General features: G+C 37.1%; 2 protein-coding genes across 2 annotated transcripts; both read right to left on the minus strand.

Annotated features, from left to right (window-relative positions):
• Positions 1-2,095: 2,095 nt before the first annotated feature.
• Positions 2,096-7,136, minus strand: LOC144633900 (fibrinogen-like protein A). Its single transcript, XM_078492827.1, has 5 exons — positions 6,755-7,136; positions 6,407-6,618; positions 5,489-5,582; positions 4,346-4,495; positions 2,096-3,846 (listed from the first exon to the last, which is right to left on the minus strand). The coding sequence occupies exons 1-5, from the start codon at positions 6,867-6,869 to the stop codon at positions 3,305-3,307; spliced, it is 1,113 nt and encodes a 370-aa protein (XP_078348953.1). The 5' UTR covers positions 6,870-7,136; the 3' UTR covers positions 2,096-3,304.
• Positions 7,137-10,247: 3,111 nt separating this feature from the next.
• On the minus strand, positions 10,248-15,334 carry LOC144633905 (uncharacterized). Its single transcript, XM_078492833.1, has 5 exons — positions 15,110-15,334; positions 14,747-14,964; positions 13,680-13,770; positions 12,066-12,215; positions 10,248-11,150 (listed from the first exon to the last, which is right to left on the minus strand). Exons 1-5 carry the CDS (start codon positions 15,222-15,224, stop codon positions 10,630-10,632), a joined length of 1,095 nt encoding a protein of 364 aa, XP_078348959.1. The 5' UTR covers positions 15,225-15,334; the 3' UTR covers positions 10,248-10,629.
• Between the last annotated feature and the right edge of the window lie 4 nt (positions 15,335-15,338).

The raw sequence follows: 15,338 nt of genomic DNA on the forward strand, positions 1-15,338 counted from the left end.
CTCTCTTAATTTGTGTGGAACATTTTGACGGATAACTCGAGTACGGAAAACCATACAGACCCGAAACTTGGACAAGTGGACTATCTAGTCATTTTCTACAACCTGTAATACTTTATTTTTATTTTTTCCCCAGTAGTTTTGGATATACTTTTCTTTCGGCGTGAAAGTGGCGTTGCAGTGAAAACCAGCAATAGCAGCAATTTGATCAGTAATTTGTTAATGTGTTTATCCCTTGCCAGAGTTCATGTGGTTGTCAACCAAAATGTTTTGACCCGCCCCCTTCTGCAATGCAAAACTCCCCCTCCCCACTAAAAGACAACCAAATTGTTTTAGACTTTGCAGACTCTTTTACACTTAGTAACTCTCTTAACTCAGGTGTAGAAATAGGAACATGTGAATAGTTGCAGTAACGGGACGAAAATGCTTGGCGGCTAAACCCCCGGAGGTCACCGCTAAACTTTCAGGTTCCGCGTGATTTCTCAGTAATTTGGGAACAATCGACTTCCGTTTAGCATTTCTTACTTGTTTGTTTGCCACTAGAACAACGCGGCAATTCTTATTTGGCCAAAAGCCTAAGGACATTGCCTAGAGTCGTTCACCAAGCTTATGATTATGGGGAATGGCAGCTCTACAGAATCTGGCCGTCGATGCTTTATTGAAATGCTCTTCGACGCAATTTTGGCAAGGGCAATATATATTTACTGGAAATTTGAAGTTTTACTCTACGTCATTAGCGTTAAAAATTTGTTGCAAAGATGGACCCTGCCTGTTTTCTCTTGGCCTCTTTTATCTTGTTAAACGCTATGGATGACTTGTCTAATGCATTCCTGCAAAAACAAGAATACTCAAAATGCACTTTCGAATTTCATGCTGGCAACTGGTCAAGTTCGCAAGAGAACAAATGTTGTTGGGTGCTATATTAGTCTTTAATCATAAAAAAGCATTTTTTTTTTTTAACACTTTGTGCTACTTAAAAATCCAATGAAGGTGTTAATATTAATTGGAAACCCATTTATAGTGGCTGGCTTTGCTAAAACGTATTGCATTAGTCATGAAAATTGCTTAACAGTGTTGTGGCTTCGAACTGGTAGGACAGAAGTGGCTTAAAACTTGAATAGTCGGGCCGACGTTTTGACAGTTTAACTGGGAAGAAATTAAAATTTCTTAAAAACCATTGATCCCAGTTAATTCGCATCTTGCAGAACGAATTTATGCCTTTTTGTTTTGTTGTTCAAAGGTCATTTTGTTGATCAGTAAGTGTACCCTCAAAATAATTCTAGCACAGTTTACATAAAAACTTAGAAAAGTCGTGCCACTGTCCCTTTAAAATTGAAAGAGTTAACAAAAACTTATAACATTAGAATGATTACTCGACCGATAACAACTTTTCATTTGACTCTAAAGATGACTTCCGCTCAGGTTGCCGAAACGTCAGTCACCAACATTTTTTATTATTATAATTACTCTCACCCGGATGCTAACACTATACGAACTACGACGTACAGTATGTATCGGAGTTATCCAATATTGGAAGTGCATATACAGCTATTTCAGTTAACGTTGTCCAGATCAAAGCTAAAAGACAAGACTGAAAGGCAGTATGGGTAGAAGAGAAGGCAACTGCGCGTGCTGAATACTAAAATATATAGTGACATGACAAACGCGAATTTGCACGTTTTCTTTCTCTTCGGACATGTGAAACAAGGTGCTTTTGGCCACACTGAATTTTAGAAGAATTTTCAAAAGTCAAAGCTAAGCGACAGTGAAAGTAAAGCTACAGAAAGGCCTCCTGAGAAGAAAAACAAATTCGTGAATTCTCCGCGTGCGAAATACAAATTTGTGCATTTAATGAAGCTTATATGCAAATTTGTAGTGAATACCCAGAACACCATACGGTATTGCCTTTTAGCTTTAAGCTTTGATCCGACAACGTTTATTGAAATAGCTGTATATCACTTTTATTATTCAGCTATTACGTCACTTGACCATATAAGGTCAGGATAACACGCAAAATATGACGCGTTATTATACTGTGAGTATTCCGTATGTTACATTTTATTAAAAACTAGCAATGGTATATTGCAATTCCTGCGTTTTGATTGGTTAACAGGCAATGGTATATGAGCTCGTATACCATTGACCACAAATACGGTAGCCAAAAGGCGTGAGCGAAAACAGCTGGGGAAGCTCAAATATGCAATTCTTTGGGCGTTTTTAATAAAACAATTATTCCACTCGCGCTTGTTGGATATGAGATCGTTATAGCCAACGAGGCGCGTAGCGCCGAGTTGGCTATCTAACATCTCATATCCCACGCGCGCTTGTGGAATAATAATAATTATTAAATAGGGCCCTATTTTGGAATAATACAACAAGAAAAAATGTAGCGATAGCCTATAAACAAATCCTTTGTTCGGTGATTTTACAGTTAATACTCGCGGACATTGAAACCTTTTTTCGCTTTTTTCTGGCTCGCGCAGAGCTCAGAAAAATCAGTGCTACAAATCTTGCACAAATTAACTGTAAAATCATCGAAATTCAGATAAACTTATTTTCTAATTTGTAGGCTCCGCTGAAAAATTGAATAGCTTTCTTTAGTTAAAGGCAAGCGTGTTAATGGCAGTAATCTTGTTTTTCACTTTACCTGGGCTGCATCTGTAAGCAAATATCTGCGAGGAATATTAAGAGTCAAACAACTGGAAAACAGCCGCGGATACACTCTCTTTTACGATGGTCGTTTTTCCGCAGCTTTTACGTTCTAATATAACGTTCACATGTTTTAAAACATTCTGAAAACTGTTCAGTTGTCGATATTTCTAAGTTAAATACTATACCTCGCACTATAGACTTTTTTATTACAACTAATTGGCCAACTGTTTGAGAGTCCGGATGGATGTACTGGAACCACAAAGCAAATAAATAGGATCTCTAAGCTATCAGTTAATATTTGTAGACATCAGATTTTTGCTAACAGTTAAAAAGCGCTTTATTTCCCAGCTATCGGTTAATCATTTCAGATCTGATATCTCAGGTAACAGTTAAAAAGCGCGTTATTTATCAGCTATCAGTTAATACTTCAGATCTCAGATCTCAGCTAACAGTAAAAAACGCGTTATTTCTCAGCTACCGGTTAATATTTCAGATCTTATATCTCAGCTAACAGTTAAAAAGCGCGTTATTCATCAGCTATCAGTTAAGCCCCATCCAGAGCTTATGCAACTTTTACCAAAAAGTGCGTCAAATCGTTTCAACAAATAACTTCATCATTAGACCTTAGTTTGTAGATGCGAAAATCTCTCAATTATTAACGAACAAAAATCTTCCAGAAGTCTGCAGGTGATACAGAAACTTCCCAGTCGTCACATTCCCATCTATTCGTCGGAGCTGGTAAATTGGCCCAGTGAAAAAGGCCTCTAATAAATGCTGGATATTCATACAATTCACGACGTCCCTCATGACCCCATTTACCAACTTCATAGGTAAGATCAATATCTCTTCCCCATCGGGCACAATAGCTTGCCAGGTATGAGTTGTCTCCATGCAGTCTTGCAAATGATCCACAGGCGTAAGGGAAGGCATCAAACTGACGGCTGAAGTACTTCACTACAGCTTCACCGGTGCTGTTAGCGACCGTGGTCACGTGGAACGTACGTCCCTGTTGTTTGCTGCAGAGGAACCTAAGTTGAGTGAAGGACAAATGTGCTCTCAGCTCATGCAAGGCGTCAGTCGCTAGAACCATGTTGTTGTTTTTGTAATTGCTGATTCCACGGTATGATGTCTCAACACCCAGTGTGTCCGGAGGAGATACGCCGTCAATCACAACATTGTAGATCAAAAGCCAGCCCCCTAAAATACCCAATGTAACACGTCGTTATTTTGTTATAACGAGAAAATGAGTCATAAAACGTGAATTTGAACCATGCCCAAGAAAAACAGGTTTTAGTTTTAAACGCTCTCTCAAAATTTCCAACGATAAAAGTGGGTATGGATCTAAGAATTATGTCAATTTATAAGTGAAACGGACTTACTACACTCAGGTATGTGCACTTTACTCATCTCCAGACTAAGGTAACCACAAGTTTAGCAGTGGACAGCTGTTTCGTCCTCTTTGGGACTCGTCAGCACTGCGCAAGGCATGTGGATAATGGAGAAGATCTTATTTCTCTCACCTCATTGATCCAACTCTTGTGGTACACAAGGTGGATCTCTGGAGACGAGCGGACCAGTAGACTTAGACTTGATGTGGATCTTTTTATATGAAGGTCCTCAAGGGTATGGGTAAATCAGCCATTGCTAAGCCTTATCTTGTAAAGAATAATTTTATCAAGATCAAACCATCACTTACCACCGTCAGTTGTCATGTCACAGTAGACTTTTAAAGGGTTTTTGTTTTTCTCAGGATCGATCCAGTACTCCCCGTCTCCTTTTGATGCTCCAGAATCCAGAATGTCCTTGCACGAATGAGCAGGATGTTGCGAATACCAACCTCTAATGGCTGCAATTGAAATGCGAAATTTTGGAGAGCGTATATCACATCACCTTAAATAGGCCTCCTTATAAAAATGAATGGTTTAAAGACTATAGCTAGAGAAGATTATAACAGATCACTGACCGCCCTTCCAACAATCGCAAAATAAACGGAATGCAGTGCTTGCAGAGGCGATGGCGTTTTCCAAGGGGTATTAAATAATTTTCGGGATATTTGTCAAAACCTTAACGTATACTAAGTAAAAGTGGCTGGCAACTTCTGTGTTGAATGACTGTTGAACAAAAAGTTGTGTAATCTTGTAGCGTGACATCCAATATAATACGCAATATACGATACTTCTTGCGAGCGCAAGCGACATGCAATTCTTTACACAGGCCCATGGTATTAAACCAATGAAGAAATGTGATCATGTCTGTCCACTGAATTCAGTAGAACTCATCAAATAAATTATTTTTAATTTCTAACTTTCCAGGATTATTTTCCTTCGTGTTTTTCGCGGCGATTCCTTGTTAGCTATATCTATGTTCGTGTAGCATTTATTCCTGTAACAAGTTTTCAGTCCCTTTCGGTTCTATATATTAATCTAAGGAGCGCAACAGAATTTGGTACAGATCCCACCGACCGCTTCATGACATTAAAGGCGATCATCATCGCCTGAAAACGCATTTTTTAAGACGATCAAAATTTGACATTTCAAGTGGCCCCTGTACCTTCCGATGATGACCATCTAAACAAAATATAACAAATACCGCTGTTCTTACTGCTATTGTCACTTGTTGTATTTTTTTTTCGGCGGCTGTGGCTGCAATCAACTGTGTTTGTTGCTGAGACTTTGACTGTGACATGTTGAAGTGGCAGTGGGTATGGCTGTGTATAGCAGTCGCAGCCTTAGCCGCACCATAAAGCTGAAGCAAAAGTTGCGGCTAAGGCTGTGGTTGTAGTTGTTTGCTACGGCTGTGTTTCAATCTGCTGAACATATGTAAGATAAATAGTACTCACGCGTCAAGCATCGTTCTCCTTTGTATTCCGGATGACAGTGTCCGGAATTTAGTCGCATGTTTGGGGAATGTTTGGAACCATCGATGCAAGAAACCTGTGAAAATAATACGTAAATCTTAGTAATTAAAAAAAGGGTTAGCGGTTAGAGAAACTCAACGGTCAGAGAAATTCAGTAAAATTTTGGAAGATAAGAATTTTTTTGTGTTTACCATTCACAAAATAATTTTCAGCTGGCTAGAATGAATAAATGCATTTTTAATGACGGCTTTAAGGTGTTTCGATACAGCTTCAGTTATTTTTTCGATTTTTTTATTATCAACTGGACATAACAGGATAAAAATCGAAATAGCCTAACACACTACGATAGACGACAACGACAGGGAAACACGATTTAGGAAGTACAGTCAAGTTTGAGCGATGTAAAATTCACTTTGTTGAAGTGAAGTCTTTTTTTTTTTAGTTTTTCATTTGATGTTGCCATGAGTACGATAGTCAGAAAAACCTTAAAATGGTAATTTTAACAGTCAAGTTTTTGCGATTCGAACGTCATCTTAGGCCATAGTGTATCGACACATAGGAGTCTTATAAAATTCTATGTTCTATTTCGAATAAATCGCGAAATCATTTCTTTTGTATTTAACAAAGATGAAATAACAAAAATTAAAATTTATTGGGAATGTTCTTGAATTAGACAATAGTTTTATTCATAGTTGTGTTAGTCTGGCGGTTTAATTTTCCGATGTCAATGAAAAAAAAGCTGTGAAACGTCACTGGTATTGAAAATAAAATGCATTAAAGTGTATTTTAAAAATCATGAAAAAAAAAACGAGACGAAATCGAACTCATTAGCCAATCACACAAAAAAACTTTAGCACTCGTTTTCCTTAAATCTAATCTAAGCCATGCAACTCAACTTGCCTGAACAGAGCCATAGTATGTAGATCCTTTCTTCCACTTGAAATCATTCGGTTTCATTTGTCGTGTTTTGTTGTTTAACTCGCAAATACGGTTTTTATCGTTGCTATGAACATTAAACGACTTGCAACTGCTATTTCCAATGCATTTTAGCTGACATTCAAACTCGTCAACAACAACAGTCTTGCCCATGTCGTGTCCAATTAAGGCATGGTCTAAAAGGGAAAGCAAATCAAAAGTGAAAATTCTAACTTTTCATGTCGTTTGTGGCAGTTTTGTTGTTGTAAACAAGCTCAAAGAAATAGAAAGGAGACTAAATGTGTCAATGGTTGCAATTTGTTTTATACTCACCAACTTGAGTTTCAAAAACGCTTCCGCAAAAGTCTGTGTTCGCCATCACAAACAACACAACTAGTAGAATGTTGAGAGTCGCAATGGCCAACTGAATCAGGCACAAACTAGCCATCAATAAATTCTGGATTTTTTGGCAAAGGGTTATTTACTTTGATTATGGCGTTAAAAAGCTAGCACCTTCAAGTCGCACTTAGATATGACGCGTAGCAGCCAAGCTGTTACTTTTGAGTTGTTGTATACACTGAAGTGGGTTTATTTTTACGAAGGCAAGTTTATTAATATTTCACAGTAACAACTCAATTGGTGGTACCTTGCAATTAACTTTGCCTTTCATTTTCGTGCTCTTTGTTTTGAGCTTTTCACATTGAAAAATCCTCAGCTTCTAAATTATTTAACAAAATTTACTTTTAGTTCGTTCAACAACATAACAAACACGCAAAAACTAATTGTCCGAATCTAGGGAACCATGAAACAGCAATTTCTTAAAAAAGAACGATGAACGCAAATATGGAAGTCATTTTCACCAAAATAAAAAACGATAATTTTTATTACTTTCATGATTTTTACTTAGACAAAATTATTTCTTTTTTTTCTCCCCAAAGATGTGGAGCTTGACATTGCCGGAACGATGTTTGCGTTGCGTTTGTTGTTGGTTCTCGTCCTTACTACCTCCGAGGGTTTTTCCCCCGGGTTCTCTGGTTTTCATGCCTTCACAAAAAACCAACACTTCGGAATTAATTCCGATTTGATCAGGAATCCGAGGAGCACAGGTTCATCAGTCGCAAGACTGTTACGTGCGACCCCCTATAAACAAAGTCGATTTATTTTTATTTATTTCACAACGAGTACTCTAAGCTCTTTTTTGTTACACTATTATTTATTTAGAGACAGGTGAAGTATTAATCACCCTGCGAGCAGAGCCTCTTTTAACTTCCCTGCGGTTGAGATTTAGGAAATAGAAAAGGAACTGCTCGCAGGGTGAGTATTAATAATACAACAGTTTTAAACCTCTTTTTCTATAAAATATTTGCAGAAAAGTGGGTATTTTCAACCAAGTTTCTTCTTTATAAGCAAATGTTTAGATATACATAGGCAAGTAAAAATAAACGATAAAAACGAACGACGTTTCGGAGTTCGTCATGAAATGCTACTAATCAGAGAATTGTCACTATCTCTAAATGCCCAGTCAGACTCAATCCGAGCCAAACTATTTGCTTGACATTGTTTTTCTGACAGTTTATTCTTTTTATTTTTTTTGAACTTGATAGTGGAGTCATGACGACTCCGAAACGTCGTTCGTTTTCATCGTGTATTTTTACTTGCCTGAGTTTCTTCTTAGTCGTTATTATGTTAAAAACAGACAGATGACTAAAATTGAGAAAAATAATATAAAAAAGATATTACGTTGATGTACCCACAAATTAATATTCTCAGAAATAACATTGAAGGAAATGAATTTTAATCAGTTAAGTGATTTGTTTCTTCCAGCACAGGCTCCTTAACTCTTTGTCAAAAAAAAATCATGTTTGGTTCATGTTTGGTTCACGTTTGGTTATCTTATTAAAAATCTGTTTCAAGAAACGTCATGTCATGAACAACACATGACCCATGGACAACGGATCTTGAAAATAAATGGCATTTTTTTAGGTTTTTTTTTTTATCGTAATCTGTCTAAATCTTCGTCAGTCGAAACCATCTTTGTTTATTTCAGGTTTCTATTACTACATTGGTGTATTTCTACATTAGGAAACTATTATTTTGAGATTTCCTACGATTTGAAAGAAATCCGAAAAATGACTTAAAATACCATGACAAAGCTCCTTTAATTTCATCCGCATGCTTAATTTCCAATGAAAGCCTTGAAAGGCGAATAGCGGAACAAATTAAAGATTTTAATCTTCAGTAAAATATACCTTAACCTCACTCGAGCCTGGATAAATTAGATTCTAAGGATCTGCTCTCTAATTATTATTATTTTTTTTTTAATTCCCCCTTTTTGCTCACATTAAATTAATGCAAGTTCAACAGCGCCTGATACAATTACAGAAATGTGCCTTTCAAAATCTCTCGGCCTACCACTGAGTTGTTATTGTACCGCGAATGTGCCTTTGTCAATTGAAATTTGCATTATTATGGTAAACCGGTGCGATTGCAGAGTGACTGTTTTTTAGTTACTGCAATAAAATAAGGAAAGCTTTGATTTTTAAAAGGGGTCTCATTCTGCAGTACCTTGTAAAACTTGCATGATCCACCACAATCAACTATTTCACTTTATGGAATACCCGTGGCCTTTCCCCATCGTAGTACTGAGAGAAAATATTGGGACCTCCCTCCACGTTCCTCTCCAGTCCCCTTTCCCGCTCCATTTTAGTGACACATCCCTTTACTCACTTCATGGATATCTAGGCAGAGTTTATGTCATTTTTAAGTAAACCACAGGTTCCTTAAAATGAAATACAGGGTGTTGCTAAATAGGGTTGGCGTATCGAATTGGTGCAAAAGACGTTATCACATTTATTCATTCATTTATTTCACCTCTGTCACCTTATACACAATGCAACTACGTTTATATATTACGTATACTCTGCTTGCAGTACTATTATATAGAAATTAATATCGACCAGTGATATCAGGACCTGCTTTACGTATTAAAAATATTACAACATTTAAACCATTTGTCCCAGATATGAAACTTTCAGTTCGTGTATTTATAAATCGAACCCGACCTCTTCTAGAGGGCGAATTACTCTAATAATCCATTGTTAATGATAGGTTTCGTGTAACGTTTAACTGCTTGTAATTTCGGTACTTAACAGAAAAACAAAAACTAATATGAACAGTGGGGCTGTTTCTAGTTTTTGTTAATTGAAAAAAGTATTTATTTACATTTAAAGATTAAACAGTCAAATTATCCAGTGGGATAATTTTTTTAACACACCTAATTATAAGTTGATCTTCGAAGTCAAAATCAGGGGCCTTAAAGGACAAGGGGACAATGCCCTTGCAGTCCGTTTTCTAAAGTTTCCCTTTCAAATCTGAGAAGTAGTAAAACACTCCGGTGCTTCCCAGCCAGCAGCTCTAATGCTGCATCCAGCTCGGAAGTAATCACGAGGAACCATGACAGACAGTTTCGGCCCCTACTCCTCGACTGCCTTCTGCCATGGCGGGGCCCCTCCCTAAGGAGGCTTCACAAGAGCTGGTGCTGGCTGGTTTGAAGTGAGAACTGAGAAAACAAAAGCAAATGAATTTGGCCGGAATAAACAACGTGACTTGTTTGATCCATGCAACAATTTACTTCGTTTAAGAAAACTGAAGTTTCATCAAACATTGAAAAAAGGAAAATGCCACCACTTTATGCTCATTTAAGCGTGAATATTGGGGTGCATAGTAAAAGCTGCAAAAATTATTTTAGAATGGGACCGTCAGCTTTAGCATGATGAACTTGGTGCAGATCTCTGTATCGCATAAAACTCTAGAATACATACACCAGGTATATTACCTCAAGAAACAGTACACTGTGTAAACTGTCAGATTAATACATAACTGAGAACTACTTCTGTAACACTATTTGAAACAAGTAAAAAAACTGTTTAGAAGTTAAATGAAAAGATAAATAACCCATAAATAAATAAAAAAACGAACCGATCATAAAAGGTTTTGACTGAAGACTTATTGTCTAAATTGTGAAAATAGAATTATGGAAATACTCAACTAAAATTTATTGGCGCTTTTACCTCGTAAAAGGTGAAAGGCAACTTTGATTCCTCAAAGTGGTACGCTTTGATACATATAATGCAAACACGGGAAGCGGCGAATTAATTTCGCCACAAAAGAACACTTTTCTGCTAGTACATTCTACTAAGTTCTACCTCTTAGCGCACATAGATTTTCCAGAAATCTCCCGTTGATATATAATCCTCGTCATCATCGCAGAGCCAGTGACCATTATAAACAAACCAGTGATATTTGCCACCGATATATGCGGCGTGGATGTACATTCTGTATCCTCCTATGACGCTACGGTGTCCCCACATTTCACCTTGTCCCCACTTGTCACACTGCATGGCTAACTGAGAGTTATCACCAGCCAATCTCTTAAACGAATTGCAAGAAGAGGGACGCTTGTCCGCCTGACCGCTGAAGTACTCGACTACAACTTCACCGGTGCTGTTAGCGACCGTGGTCACGTGGAACGTACGTCCCTGTTGTTTGCTGCAGTGAAATCTCAGTTTAATGAAATTCAACTGCGTTCTCAGCTCATTCATGGCGCTTTTTGTGATGCCCATTAAGTTGTTGTGGTAGTTGGTGATCTCGCGGTATGATGTCTTGGGGGTCCAGCTAGCAGGTGGAGTAGAGCTTTCCATCAACAGATTGGTGACGAGAAGCCAGCCTCCTGAAATCAGTTATAACTCACTTAATCTTGACTTCATTTCAAAAGTACTTTAACTTACACCCGCTTTCAGTGTTACGTGCATAGCTATCGTTCTACATCCATCTTTTGACATCGTCTTTCGACGTGCTGTTTGAAATGAGCCAATCACAATATACCGGTGTTCGTTTCATGCTAATGAGCTCACAAGTTCAGAAGGTCGTGCTAGTGGGCTGTGATTGGCGGATTTTGATCCGTCTTGTTTGCTTAGTTCATCGTAAGATGGATGTCGATAGAAAGCCGCTATGCACGTAATACTGGTATCAAGTTGACTCTCCAAGATCGATCCCCCACATTTCAAAATGAAAATTTTACTTGGGACATTGCTTAACATAATTGTTTATCACTACCTACGATTGATCCGATGCAGCCTTTAAATTCTCCAGTGTTTTTCTACACTACCTACGTTCTCATTTCATTGATTTCAGCGGCTAAAGTTTCACTGAAGTAGCCGGTGATTGATTGACACGTAACCACATAATTTCAAAATTAATTCTTACTTCCGTTCAACCTTTACATTTCAAATTAAACAGAATATTGATTAAAAAAATCTAGGAAAAAAAGAAAAAAAGTATCGGTTCCATCCGGATTTGAACCAATGACCGGGGCATACATCACAACTTTTGTAGAACCGCTCTTTACCAACAGTGCAAGTTGTGAGATCGTGGTTACAGTGTCCTAGACTCTGTTACTTTCCCTCCCTAACCAAGTGGCTTAAACAGCACTGAAACACGAATGAGAACGAGGGCCACGGCAGTGAATTGGATGCTGTCGTTACCCATTCAGCCAGAGGATAGTTCTGACACCGATTGACAAACAAAATATATCCAGAAATTTTTTCAAGATAAATTGGATTGTAGATTAACTTCAAGTTTATACCTTCGTCAGTTGTCATGTCACAGTAGACTTTCAAAGGATTTCCGTTTTTCTCAGGATCGATCCAGTACTCCCCATCTCCTTTTGAATCTCCAGAATCCAATATGTCCTTGCATGAATGAGCAGGATGTTGTGAATACCAATCTCTTATAACTGCAATTGAAATGAAAAAATTTGTGAAGTGTTACGTTACATCACCTAATAAAGAAGGCCTTAAGATAACAGCAACTGGATCTTTTTGTATGAATAAGCAGGGTTTTAGGAATACCAACCTCTATTTTTGTAGCAATAATTAAAAATTGGTTTACCGAATTGTCCCACTACCTTATAATTTTATGTTTTTTTAATGATGAACAAATGATCTATCAAAAAAAACCTTAAAGATATTGGATACATATAGTTAAGGCAAGAAAAGATTACAACGGATCACGAACCGTCCTTGTGACAAACCTGAAAAATGTATTCTAAACTTTTTTTAAGGGTGGTATTTCACGAAGCACTTTCATCTGATTATGCTAAAAAAGCATAACAAATATCCCGGAGTTCATTCCTTCAGAATCCCGGATATTATTATAGGAATATGCAGGCGATAAGGAGAAAACCCAAGCTTCTGTATACATTGACAAAAATAACAACAATAGAGTATACCATTAGTCTTGATCCCACATCTTTCTCCCTTGGTGTGTGTACGTGTATTGTTATTATTATCATCTGAATGTCAGTACTTTCTGAATTTCGTACTTGTAGCTGTTAATAACGGTTGGAAATCAAATGCTTAAATGAGGAAGGTAGGGAATGGTTTAAAGGTTTTTTTTCTCTTACGCTTAATCTAATGTTTTTTATTTGTTGCTGTGCCCGTGCTCCTGCTCATGCTAGTGTTTGTGTCTTTGTAAGGGCCTGTTAACATGATTACGGAATGATATTTCATTCTGGAACGAAACTCGTTCTGGAATGAAGTTCGTTCTGCCTTCACATGACAAAGTCGACCGGCTCAACCTAAGGCGTTTTCACGTGCGTGCATATACGTGGCTTTCGCGCGAGATCAAAAACAAAGATGGCGTGTTTCTTGCAAACATGTTATTGTCCCCGTTTATGGCCAAATCTGCAATTTTAACGAGCAATTTGACCGTATGGCTACTTCTTTGGGTTATCAGGATATACTATTACGTTTTTTTTTTTTTCTTAGTTCAAACTGTGGCCTCGGTATGCGGTTTCATGAGATGCAGTTTCATTTCGGAACGAAATTCATTTTGTGTTTACACGATGCCGGAATGAGATGTCATTCCAGAACAAGAGTCTCGGAATGAAAACCGGAATGAACTCATTCCGGAATGACTTGACTTTCGTCTCGGTATCATGTAAACAAATACAGAGAAATATATGGGGATTGAACGAACTCGTTCCGGAATGAAAGTCATTCCTGAATCTTGTAAACAGGCCCTAAGTTGCAGCCGTTGTTTTTGTTTTTAAAAAATCTCCATGTCCCCGAATTTTTAATTATATAAAAATAATATTGTCTTGTTTTCAAGGTTTCCATAAAGAAGTTGAATTTGCTAAAAAAAAAAGCAGCAAGGTGTTGAATCAGCCATGATAAGAATAAAGATTAATAGTACTCACGCGTTTGGCATCGTTCACCCTTGTATTCCAGATGACAGTGACCAGCATCTTTTGGTACGTTCTTTCTATGGAAATTATCGATGCAGGAGACCTGTGTTTGTTTAAGTCAAAATTAATTACCAAAAAAAGACCTAAAAAAGATTTTTGTTTCTCAAGGAAAATGAATTAGATCCTAGAAAGTATTTCTTAAACAGAGGTTAACTTTTTTCGTGATTTTTTTTTTCTTTTATTCCGTACTTTTTTTCATAAAGTACTGTCAATCCATGGGTATATTCCTGTGCCAAGGTCAAGTGCACTCAATTCGAACTCGGAGTCAGATAAAACACAAATAAGTAGACACGTTGAAGGAGGTACACTATGAAAATTCATTAAATGGGATCGAATTAAAGGAATTCGAATTACTGAGTTTTTACTTACCAATTATTAATTTTAGATTAATGTTTGGTGTGAATGGTTTTGGAATTCGACATTGCTATGACAACGTTAAAAGAAAAGACCTTGAAACGGTCAAACTTTATCATTTTCTCTTGATCCAAATGTCGTGCAGAAAACTAACACCAAGATCCTAGCCTGTGGCATGTGGCCGAAAAAAAATGTACAAGAATATACATTTCTATATGCTGATGTCAAGAAATGTCAAAACATTTCAAACTGAGTTTTTGTTTGCAAAAAATACAACTAAAGGCGAACATTTTCAATTTTAATATGAAAATGAAAAGTCTTACAATAAATGTTATCAGCAACGCGTAAAAAAAAAAAAAACTTTCATGGCATCATCAAGTTTAAGATTATGTTACTATCATTTTAAGAAGCTTCGTTTTTCGTTAATTTTACTTTATCCAATTCCAAAGTTTTTTAAATGTATTGAAAAAAAAATGGGTATTTAAGTATTAAGACAAACAATTCAAAGTAAACGCACATAAAAAGAACAAAACATAAGCCCCTTTGGGGAAAGTTAATAAAGTATGTATGTAAAACCAAAATTATCTAAATATGGCCGAAAACGAACGCACATTTCTACTCACATTTTCTAAAAAATGAACTTTAATCCATGCTATTCAACTAACCTGAACAGAGCCATAGTATATAGATCCTTCCTTCCATTTAAAATCACCTGGTTTCATCTGTCGTGTTTTGTTGTTTAGCTCGCAAACCACTTTTGACTTATCACCACTTGGATGAACATTGAACGATTTACAACTGTTATTTCCGAGGCATTTAAGCTGACATTCAAATTCGTCAACAACAACATCCTTGCTTATGTCGTGACCAATTAAGGCATGGTCTAAGATGGAAAATTGCAGAAACATAAAAACAAATGAGGTCGCTTAACTGTTTGTGGCACTGTTTTTCCCTTGAAAAGAAACAAGTTCTTAATAAGAAATAGAAGGGAACCTAGATGTGGCAAATCCCATTTGTTTTATACTCACCAACTTGAGTTTCAAAAACGCTTCCGCAAAAGTCTGTGTTCGCCATCACAAATAGCACAACTAGTAGAATGTTGAGAGTCGCAATGGCCAACTGAATCAACCGCAAACGGGCCATCTTCAAATTAGATATATTTTCGGCGAGTAATGCTGACTTTCATTCTAGCGTTAGAAACTAGCTCGTTAAATCCCATTTAGATATGAGATAAAGAAGCCTACAGCTGGTAGGCTG

Source organism: Oculina patagonica, chromosome 12 (assembly GCF_052425735.1).
Source record: "Oculina patagonica isolate OP01 chromosome 12, crgOcupat, whole genome shotgun sequence".
In the NCBI taxonomy this organism is placed as follows: Eukaryota; Metazoa; Cnidaria; class Anthozoa; order Scleractinia; family Oculinidae; genus Oculina; species Oculina patagonica.